General features: G+C 38.7%; 1 protein-coding gene across 3 annotated transcripts in view; it reads left to right on the top strand.

Moving 5' to 3' along the window:
• LOC124614005 (papilin) overlaps nt 1-12,119 on the top strand; it is a 256,846-nt gene that overhangs the window by 34,460 nt on the left and 210,267 nt on the right. For all 3 annotated transcript variants that reach the window (XM_047142813.1, XM_047142814.1, XM_047142815.1), the window contains exons 6-7: nt 2,325-2,460; nt 4,467-4,807. In XM_047142813.1, coding sequence (XP_046998769.1) covers nt 2,325-2,460; nt 4,467-4,807 — 477 coding nt within the window. The remainder of the gene's footprint in view (nt 1-2,324; nt 2,461-4,466; nt 4,808-12,119) is intronic.

Here is a 12,119-nt window from a genome sequence, read left to right as displayed (position 1 = left end):
CGTACAGCTGTAATGTTTTCTTTATGTCTCAATTAAGTTGACTGTGAAAGTTAAAACATGAAAAAAAGTGAATTATTAAAAACACTATTTAGCGACAGGAGGCTCAGTGAGAAAATTCAGATAAAACACTAGGTAGGCCAATCTGCAGCAGCAAACAAAAAATTGGCATCATAAGATCAGTCAGGATTTTTACCATAAGAACAAATGGATTTGTGCTGGTGAAGAAGACAATGGTGTTTTTGGCTTTCCTTGTGTGTATTTTGGGGAGATGTTAATTGGTGTAAGACTGGAATAACTGATACTGGGTACACATGGTCTAAAATGAATGTATATGAAATGTCAAAGTAACACAGGAATAATGTTGTGAGTCTTCTTTTGTAGGCAAAACAAACTTTTAACATACCAAACGAAAGCATTGGTATGTTGATAGACACACAAATAAACACAAACACACACACACAAAATGAAAGCTTTCGCAACCCACGGTTGCTTCATCAGGAAAGATATGTGCGCATGGATATGTGTGTGTGTATATGTGCAAGTGTATACCTGTCCTTTTTTCCCCCTAAGTTAAGTCTTTCCTCTCCCGGGATTGGAATGACTCCTTACCCTCTCACTTAAAACCCACATCCTTTCGTCTTTCCCTCTCCTTCCCTCTTTCCTGATGAAGCAACCGTGGGTTGCGAAAGCTTGAATTTTGTGTGTGTGTGTGCTTGTGTTTATTTGTGTGTCTATCAACATGCCAATGCTTTCGTTTGGTAAGTTACATCATCTTTGTTTTTTTATATATATATGGGATATGTGTGTGTGTGCGAGTGTATACCCGTCCTTTTTTCCCCCTAAGGTAAGTCTTTCCACTCCCGGGATTGGAATGACTCCTTACCCTCTCCCTTAAAACCCACATCCTTTCGTCTTTCCCTCTCCTTCCCTCTTTCCTGATGAGGCAATAGTTTGTTGCGAAAGCTTGAATTTTGTGTGTATGTTTGTGTTTGTTTGTGTGTCTGTCGACCTGCCAGCACTTTCATTTGGTAAGTCACATCATCTTTGAATATGTCTGCTTGTGTCTGTATATATGTGGATGGATATGTGTGTGTGTGTGTGTGTGTGTGTGTGTGTGCGCGCGAGTGTATAACCATCCTTTTTTCCCCCTAAGGTAAGTCTTTCCACTCCCGGGATTGGAATGACTCCTTACCCTCTCCCTTAAAACCCACATCCTTTCGTCTTTCCCTCTCCTTCCCTCTTTCCTGACGAAGCAACTGTTGGTTGCGAAAGCTTGAATTTTGTGTGTATGTTTGTGTTTGTTTGTGTGTCTATCGACCTGCCAGCGCTTTCGTTTCGTAAGTCACATCATCTTTGTTTTTAGATATATTTTTCCCACGTGGAATGTTTCCCTCTATTGTGTGTGTGTGTGTGTGTGTGTGTGTGTGTGTGTGTGTGTGTGGGCGCGCGCACACCTTATGTGAGCAGTGAAGAATTGCATGGTCGATGTGTGTGTGTCCACATGCATTTTTGTGTGTGTGCGTGTGTGTGTGTGAGAAAGATTTTTGAGGTTGGTAATATGTTTTATTTCCCATGCAGATATGAAAGAAGGAAAGCAACCTCTCTCTCTCTCTCTCTCTCTCTCTCTCTCTCTCTCTCTCACACACACACACACACACACACACACACACACACGTGCAAAATTCTGTAAGTATACAAATATTTCCTAACATGTTCTCCAGGAATATATGAAATTCTTACTGTACATAAGAAGAGTGCCGTTGTAACAAGTTGTTCCCGCTGTCCCTCCTGCTCCTCTCCCCCACCCCCCCATCCCCCACCCCCACCCCATCCCCGCACCCCTCCACCTCAGTGTAATGCCTCAGTGACCACTGTTTACCAAAGTGATACATGTTGAAGAGGAAAAAATATACTTTAAAAAAGTTAGTGTTGAATGCATTGATAAAAGTTAGTTTAAGATATATGTGGGCTTTGTTTACAAAGGAAGCCTTACTGTTAGTATCTAAGATGATCATGTTGGGAACTGCCATTGTGGAGAATTCTGGAATATGATATCTGACAATTTTTCACATCCTTCTCACACAGAGTCATCTTCTCTAGCAAAGGTTTTATGGTCTAATGCAGGAGGTATTTCTAATTTTGATTATTAATCTGTAAAATTTGGTGATGTTGCTTGTTTGGAGTGAATGTTATTTTAGTGTGAAACTTGTTTTGTGTTTATTTCACATTTTTTAAGTGAAGGTTATTGAACACAATTATTTTTGTGAATCGTACAAGTAGAATGACATATTGCTTTCTTTTTCAAATATTTTTTTTTCTTATAGCTTTTGTACCAAGGAACTAATCCTGGAATACATTATGAATACAGTATTCCTAAAGGAGTTTCACAGCCTACAGATCCAGACACCTACACATGGATCCCTGGAGAATTCTCAGACTGTACTGTGACATGTGGTGGAGGTAAAGCAAAACTAAATTTTTATTTATCTCCTATCAGTCCTTACAGTTGCATCTGTATATTTAATCCAGAAATCATACACATAACTCAGAAATCAGTCTCGTTATTATCCGATGTCCTCCCAGGTCTATTGGTAAATAAAGCGTAAGAGAAAAGAGTGTCTTTATAAACTCCACTACAACTCCTAGTTTAGAAAGTGTACACAGATCTTTATGTATTTAACAAATTTCTGGAACACTGAAATGTGATGCTAAGAGCATGTTAATAATGAGTACTTTTTGTGATCCTGAAATTCAGTGTTGCTACATCCAAGAAGGGGTTATGCAGCTGAGGAACAACAAAAAATGGAAGATGTGAGTATTCAACACAGTTTATTCCTCTACAAACAAAGACAGAAAACAGAATTGTACAAAATTCAGTGACTGGACCTGCACTGCCACTGGGACATTGATAGTGAAATCCATGGAAGACACTGGCGATCGGAGTGCTGAGTAGAAGAAAACTCAGAATAGTTCAGTTCCTAGCAGAGCTGAAGTCCAGATGAGAGTAATCAAAATGCTTGGCATTATGGCAACAGCTGTAGCTTAGTCCAGGATGAGACTGCCTGGGTGTGGTGCTATGTGTACTTATGAATCCCTGGCGGCATACGAATATGCCCACTGTCAGTGAACCTGTGGTAGTTTGACACAGCAGGATTGGATCGATGCCAGTGTGAGCTATTTTGTCAGGGCATGCAGCTCAGTGTTGCTACGATACATCATCTTCCCTCCAAGAAACCCATTTGATTTGACAAAGCAGCTCTGTAATACTCATGTGTTGATTGAACATGCCAGTAACAAATACAGCAATCTGAATTACTTCAATGTCTTCCTTTAATCTGACCTAATATGGATCCCAAAAACTTGAGTAGTACTCAAGAATAGGTCACACTAGCATCCTACATGCAGTCTCCTTTTAGATGAGGTACACTTTCCTAATAGTCTCCTAATAAATGTAAGTCTACCATTTGCATCCCATACTACTGGCCTTACTTGGTCATTCCATTTCCTGTCGCTTTTCAACGTTTTGGCTAGATATTTAATTGTCATGACTGTGTTGAGCAGTGCACCACCAATATTGTATTTGAATAATACAGGGTTGTTTTTCCTACTCATAGCATTAACTTACATTAGTCTACATTTAGAGCTGCCATTCATCACACTAAATACAAATTCTGTCTAAGTCATCCTGTATCCTTCTACAGTTACTTTATTTACACTACATCATCATCATCAAACAGTTGCAGATTGCTGCTCATCCTATCCACCAGGTTATGTGGGTATAGCATTGCACTACAAACCAGTCTGGAGTAATTAACTGCCAAGTGTTAATGCAGCAAATTGACATCTTAGGGTGAGAGGCACTGTCAGCCTGATGACCAGTTATATGGAGTAAGAAGGTATACTGAGAGTGCAAGGGCAGTCTTTCAGTCCACAGATGCTGTGAGATACACCAGCCAGAGTCTCTAAAGCCAAGATGGGACATACAACAGCAACAGGGCTTCCAGAAAAGCTGACCAGATGAGAAAACCAGACCGAATGAAATCACTATTGTCTGATAGCTATGCCCAAGAATTCCAGCTTATTATGATTTCCAGACTAAAATTCTGTCATGAGGAAAGCACTAGCTTATTTGACTCTCATAAATACCACTCAGATCAGACCTCTCTCTCAGATGTTCTCAAGTTATTGCCGACACGACAGTGTTCTACTGTGTGCATGATTGTATTTGTCCATTTTTGTTAAACTTACATTCTCTTAAAGCATTTTGGCCATATGGTTTGAGATTTAATGAGATGTTCTATGATACATTAAAGAAGTCTGCACTTCATATTTGAAAGAATTACTTTGTGTGAGACTGCACATGATAGCCTCAGGTGTTGGAGTGGTTGAATACATGAATTTAATACATGAATTCATGAATTTAATATAAAATCTTCAAAAATCTAACTCATAAATTTGAATTTCAGGTTTCCAGGTGCGAAATGTATCATGTATCAGACGGAAAGATGGACTAGTTGTTCCTAATGATCTCTGCGATCCTTCATTAGAACCCAGAAGGAATGAATCTTGTGGTACAGATCCTTGCTTGCCTGAATGGTCTGTTGGTGACTGGAGCAGCTGTAGTGCTACTTGTGGTGGGGGAGTGCAGACAAGGCCAGTTTATTGTGAAAGAATAGTTAGCAACAACCTCCCATCTATAGTAGATGAGGAGCAATGTCTGGAAGTATTGGGTCTAAAACCTCTCACGTCACAACCGTGCAATCAAGATGTTGTGTGCCCAACATGGCATGTTGGCCCTTGGAGACCTGTAAGTACCATAAAAATTTCAGTTGTAAGATAAAAATCAAAATCAAATTAATATTATTGTTAGTTTGTATATTAATTGGAGTACTGTCACGGGTTGTGTCAACATTGCTTCAGATACATGTTGACTTAGCTACATTTAATAATAAAAGATTGTTATTGTAACCTGTGTCCAAAATGAATTTTTATCCTACACATTTCATATAAACTAGTATTCAGAAGGCAGATATCTAAATGTACATTTAGATGTAAAGTAATTAGACAGTAATTATAAGCAGCTGTGAACAGAAATAGTCCATAACCTGGAATAGTGTAAATGAAATACATAAGGCATTGAGTAGTACATTTGTATAATAAAATAATATTTTTAATATTAATTGGTTTAAAGTGTTATAAATTATACACTCTGAAAGTTCTTGTTTGACATTTCAGTATTGGTTGTTCAACACATGCTCATGTGATGGAAATAATGCATTGTTGCCAAGTTTGCTCATCCAAATAATAACGTAAAGATGTTTCTTGAGATTGTGCAACAGATTTTTTTATGTTATTCATTTGTGTCCAGTAGCTAGCTGTGTATGCTTCACTTGTATTTATTTACCAGCTTCCTGCTATTAATGTTGCTGTTTATTGTCATCATAAAGAATGCTACATGTGACGTGTCTCTTGGACTTCTCAATAAATATAACAATAGTAATTTATTTTCATTGTTGTACATGTAGTTGCTACATATTTTGACCATGCATTACAGTATTGGTGTAGTTAGTGTATACAATTTGGCATACGGTGGTTAAACTTAGTATATTAAACTGCTCAAGACAGTTTTGCACCACCTTTATGACTCTCAGAGTTTATGTTTTCTTGACAGAAACCAGAATACTCATTTGATCCACAGAAAACTGAACACAGGGTGAGTCACTAACTATTGCCACCAAGAATAACTCTGGAAGTATGATCAGAGGTGTAAGTTTGTGGGACAAAAGTTGCATGGGGTAACGGGGGCCATAATATGATGTTGGTCTTTTGTTGCTAGTTGGGGTCACTTCAGAGATATGAAGGTCAAATTTATTTTCTTAAATGGGATGCTATAGTTTGTTACTTATTTTCTGATAGTGGCTATCAAGACGAATCCAATGATGTGTAACACTAAGGTCTTTGAAGGTCAACGAAGGTCACAAAGGTGGCATGAACATCCATTCACAGAAGGTGTTCGAAGTGATGACCATTGGTATCAATGTAGTGCTGCAAACTTCTTATCATGGATTGAGTGGTGTTCCTTATCACATAGGCACTTATTGAAGCACATGCTCTGACAATTCTCTCTCGCATATCTTCAGGTGTAGTTGGGATGTCTTTATAAACAATGTGTTTTACGAATCCCCACAAGAAAAAATCCAGAGGCATCGAGTCTGGCGAACGAGCCGGCCATGACACATCACCTCCACGTCAAATTCAATGATTTGGGAATTGTCTCTACAACTCATTTCTAGCCATCAGCGAAAAATGTGCCAAACACCCATCGTGTTGATACCACATTCTGTTCCTTGTTTCTAAAGGTATTTCTTCCAATAACAGACCTAAGTTTTCTTGCAGGAATGTGGTGTACTTCCTACCATTGAGATTTCCTTCTATGAAATAGGGGTCTATAATTCTGTCCTCCAGATTCCCATACCATACATTCACTGACCATGGTTTTTGGTGTGCAACTTGCCACAGCCAACGTGGATTTTCAGTTGTCCAATAATGCATTTATGCAAATTAACATTTCCACGTTTCATGAATATAGCCTCATCAGTAAATAAAATCAAATTAATAAATGTGTTATCACCCTGAATCTGAAGTTGATCCCATCGGCAGAATTCAATGCGATGCATACAATCCGTACCAGTTAATTCTTGGTCAAGACGGGTATGGTAAGGATGATATTTATGGTGATGTGGAACATGAACAACAATACTCTGGCTCATGCCAGATTCCCTTGTGATTTGACACAAACTAACACAAGGATCCTGAACCACAGTGGCGAGAGTACCAATTTCCATTTCCTTGTTAGTAACTTTTCTTTGCCAAATATGTTTCCGATGTGTTAAAGATCCAGTTGTTCTCAATTAGTCATACATATATTTAAATGTATGATGTGTAGGGTGAGTATGTTGAGGATATCTTTCAGCATATATAAGTCTCTAGCTCTCACTGAATTTCGTTGGCATTCTCCATAAATGAGAAGCATATCGACTTGTTCTTTGAAGGAATACATCATTCACATTCACTTGATTTGATGATACTAGTCTTACTGTTCCTACTAGTGTTGTATTGTGAAACTGTTGGATGGTGTTTACATGTCAATGGCACGTTAGATGGATACAGCGTAATCGGTGCATACTTATTATTTGCACGATAAACGAGAGAGAATTATCAGAGCATGTGCTTTGACAAGTGCTGAAGTGATAAGGAATACCACTCAATCCATGATAACACATCATTGGATTCGTCTCGATAGCCACTATCAGAAAATAAGTACCGATCTATAGCATCCCATTTAAGAAAACAAAGTTGACCTTCATATCTCTGACATGACACCACCTAGCAACAAAATACCAATTTCATCTTATGGCCCCCATTGGCACAGGCAACATTTGTCCCGCAAACTTTTCAGATACTATCATACTTTCAGAGTTATTCTAGATGGCAATAGTTAGTGACTCACCCTGTATAACTGAGTTTGTATTGTCTGTACAGTTCAGTAGAGAGTGTTGTGCCTCCCCCGTCATGAACAGGACAGTACAGTTTGTGTGCACTGTTGAGTCTGTCAGCATGCCTTGGTAATTTCAATCTTAATTTGTGCACACATTGTTACTTTATAGTGAGAATGGATGTCAGCATGTGAAGTTGTCGTTTGAACTTTTGTAGCCCTTAGTAATATCATTTGAATATTTAACTGCTGTCGTGAAACACGGAACTTTGAATATCCGTCTTGTAGTGGTCATCCACAGTCAAAGACACTAGCTGATGACCACTACTTACAAGTTAAAGCACCATAGGTACTCAAAGAAGAATGAAGGAAAACTGTGCGCTGCTGTTATGGAGGCAACTGGGAGGTTTTGTCAGTTCAGACAGTATTCACCTGTCTGCACATGATGAATTTGGCCCCTGAGTATCCACTACAAGTAACAGAACAAACCCACTAGTACTGTGATACATGAATAAGATAGTAAAAATGGAGCCTGGGTCATTGGTTTCTGGTTCTCTTCACAGGTGTGTGCAGGATTTACCAAACACCTGAATGTTCTCAGAGAGGTATGTGTAGACAGACAGAAGTTAGTGTACATCTCAGGCATACAATCCCATAGCTCCAGAAAGTAGTTGTGTCACTCAGTATCAGTACAGATGTTTGGCACCTCTCAACTTTATCAATGGTAATTTGAGAACTGTGCAGTAGTGGAACAGAATCCTGAAATCTATTGTCGAGCGCTAAAGCCAACATTTTGGCAATGGGTTCATTTTTCAAAATGATGATGCATGAGCACACTGTGCCCACATCATAAACACCTTTCCCCAGAAGTCAGGAATCAATCAAATGGTACGGCCCTTAGTATGATGCTGGCATGAATACGATTGGTTGTGAGTGAGACCACTTGAAACTTGCAGTCATTGGAGCAGTAACTTTCCTGGCACTATACGACCTCAGAAGAACTGCCATCAAAGTGTGGGAAAAGCTTGAGCAGTAACCTGCTGGCCACATTGTAGATAGCATCCTAATGAGTGTCTGAGAATATATTACTGAATGGTAATCAGCAGCAGCTTTTGATTTCACAGAAGTGCAAAGATGAATGCTTTCAAAGAGATTGACTTTCAGTTACCATTTTGTTTCGTTCTGCTTTTATTACACAGTAAGGCTTTTTTTTTCTTGCTTTTTTTTTCATAAGGCTTGTACTTTCATTCTCTGACTCCTTAAAATCAAAATTCACACATTTTCATAAGTATATACATGGTGCAGAACCTTTTTGAGTAGTTTACTTACGTATTTCCTAGCATCATACATATAATTAGTAGGAATAAAGCTGGAAAATCATGCTTTGAACTAAGAATCTCAGTTGAGGGGACATTGTTTTTTTTCCCCCTCTAAACTAGAGGAGATACCAATAATGGCAACTCTATACAATGACAAGCTTTTTGAGGGAGCAGAGAATAGGCAAGTATGTTAAAAATATAAAAATTAATGAATAAGAAAGCAATAAATCACCTGATCACAAGATACGGAGAGATGTAAGAAAATTGAAACAATTTGAATTGTCATGTGTGTTAATGAAATAATACTGGAGAGACAGTTTACACATCAACAGAAGTTGACTAGAAACAACAGTCACTGCTCATGTATAATATTTTATCTTATTATGAATCGACTCATAGATCAGAAATGTTTATCTATTTGGCTATTAATGTCAGTCAGTGATTACACAAAATACAGAAGCAAATGTGACATTTTCATACCAAGTAAATGCAGTATACTTCACATTTCGTGTCATAGCATATTTCGTCTATGCAGTCATATTAATTAATCATTCAAGCTTCATCACTAAATTACAAATTTTGAGCACCAAGGTTCATCATTACGCCATACTCGTTGACACTTTAAGGAAACAAAGTGTGCTGCCTTGCTATGACAAGTGGTGTGCCTGCATTCTGGCATGATAGGCATTGATGCTATATATCAGAGGACATAACTTCAATAGATATATGTATTGTTTTTTAATAAAGTGTACAAAATCTTTCCTCCAGAATTTAGCGCAAATAGATCTCAAAATGCAGATGACTTTGCTTACATACCAGGTGGTTATAATTAAACTGATGGTGTTCCAAATGCTGCTGTGTACATTGCAGGATGCTAAAAATCATAGGTATGTTTATTAATCGGTGCACTCGTGCAGAATACTGAAAAGAATGATAGTTATACTTTCTGCTACCAAATGAAAATATGCCACTGTAAGCAGTCAGAATGGGAACTGATTCTTGTTTTTTCATCAGCATGCTTTTTTGTAAAGTGGCTCTTGGTGTAAAAGGTTAAGAAGCTAGAAGTTTTTAGTAGGGAATGCAATGGATGTTGAGAGGGAAGACCGTGCACTGCTGGTCAAGTTGTTTTATCAGAACAGCAGCAAGCATTGGAGGTATATCACTGACAGAAACACATGCGTAGAAGTGTAGAAGTCTTATGTCAATAAATAGGCTGCAGAATATGTTAAAAAAAAAGGTGAATTAGGTGGTGCAGCAGGTGGCCCATTCCCATGGTAGTTGTTGATGATGTTGCTGTAGCTATAGCCAACCATGCAGCACATGCCTCAGATTCTGCAGCCAGTGCTCAAGCTATATTGTGGGGATTGTCTCTCCCCTTGTTAACAGTTCAAAAGATTTTGTGGCACATTGTACAATGGTACCCCTGTAAGATTCAGAATGTGCACTAAAAGAAGCCCCAAGATAGGCTACAATACCATTACTTTGCCTTCATTTTTTGGCATGCGTGGAAATATATGGCATGTGGCTGGAGAGTATTCTGTAAATGGATGAGACACATTTTATTCTGCATGCTGTCATGACTGCACCGAACTGTAGTGTGTGGGGTTCTACTCCACCACATGTTGTGCAGGAACACCACTGCACTCGGCTTATATGACTGTGTTGTGGTTTCACAAGCTCCTTCATTTTCAATTCATTTTTCTTTGAGGAGGTAACAATTTGTGGGCCTGTTAGATGTACAGTGACATTTGTATGTTATAAGAACCTCTTCGTGGCACATGTGATTTCAGCTTTGCAAGAACGCAGCCATGTCTACACCAATGTTTTCATGCAAATGGTGTGTCACTCCATGTCACTTACAGGGTGAAAGATTTGCTTCAAAAAACTTTCAGTAATGACCACATCATCTCTAGGCAATGTCAAGATGTGTGGCCTTCCAGATCCCTTGAACTAAATTCATGTTACTTTGGTTGTGGATATATTTGAAAGGCTGTGTCTATCAGGGTTGTATGAAGACTATTTGTGATCTAAAGAGTAGCATACATTGACATGTCACTCTGATTGTACTAGATATGCTGTGAGCAACTGTTGGACACAGCATGTTGTTGAGTTGGGAGGCTATATTGAACACATGTTGTAACTTTTGACTCTATCCTAATAAATGTGCCAGAACCACCATTATCATGTGTTGATTGTTGCTCCCCTTTTCATGCATCCTGTCGTGTATACAGCTCACACTGTAGCACTCAACAAGGAAGAAGATTTTACTATAAATAATACTCATAATACACAGCATTGTTGTACAATGATGTGCATTTAAAACAAAATCTGCAGCTCATTAACAAAGCAGAATAAAAAACCTTCTTTCAAGCACATACACTGCTTCTGTACAATCCATCCACAAAACATGATCAGACAAACTGCCTCACAATCATTGGCAAAAAGATCAACAAATGTTAAGGGACATAATCAGCACTATTTGTCCCACACCATCTATTCATGAGCTACAGTTAGCACAATTTGTAACGAAGGAAGCTTTATTAAAAATATAATACTAATTATGTTACAAAAGATATACAACATCATTATACAATGCAGTTGAATCATTAAACAACATGTCTGTAGAATGAAATTTTCTTTCCGCAGTGAAGTGTGCACTGAAACTTCCTGATAGATTAAAACTGTGTGCCAGACCAAGACTTGAACTCAGGATCTGTGCCTTTCGCAGGCAAGAGCTCTACTGACTGAGCTACCCAAGCTTAATTCGCAACCCATCCTCCCAGCTTTACTTCCAATCTTTCCTCATCTCCTAGCTTCCAAACTTCACAGAGGCTCTCTTGCATAATATGCAGGACTACTACTCCATGAAGAAAGGATATTGCAGAGATGAGCTTAGCCACAGCTTGGCAATTGTCTCCACAAAGAGATTTTCACTCTGTAGTGGAGTGTGTGCTGATGTCTTGCATCCTGGCAGATTAAACACTGTTCCAGACTGAAACTTGAACTCAGCACCTTTGTCTTTCATGGGCAAGTGCACTACTGAGTGAGCTACCCAAACACAACCCAAAACTCATCCTCTCACCTTTACTTCCCTGCAAATGTGTCAAGTTCAAGACCTTGTCCAGCACACAGTTTTAATCTGCCAGGAGATTTCGTATCAGTGCACAGTCTGCTGCAGAGTGAAAATTTCATTCTTGAAATGTCCCCCAGGTGTGGCTAAGCAATGTCTCATTAATATCCTTTTTTCCAGAAGTGACAGTCCTGCCAAGTTTTGCAGGAGAGCTTCTGTGTAGTATGGAAGGTAG

Source organism: Schistocerca americana, chromosome 4 (assembly GCF_021461395.2).
Source record: "Schistocerca americana isolate TAMUIC-IGC-003095 chromosome 4, iqSchAmer2.1, whole genome shotgun sequence".
NCBI classification, from domain to species: domain Eukaryota; kingdom Metazoa; phylum Arthropoda; class Insecta; order Orthoptera; family Acrididae; genus Schistocerca; species Schistocerca americana.
The sequence above is the reverse complement of the archived record's forward strand: the minus strand, read 5'-3'. Positions and strand labels throughout refer to the sequence as shown.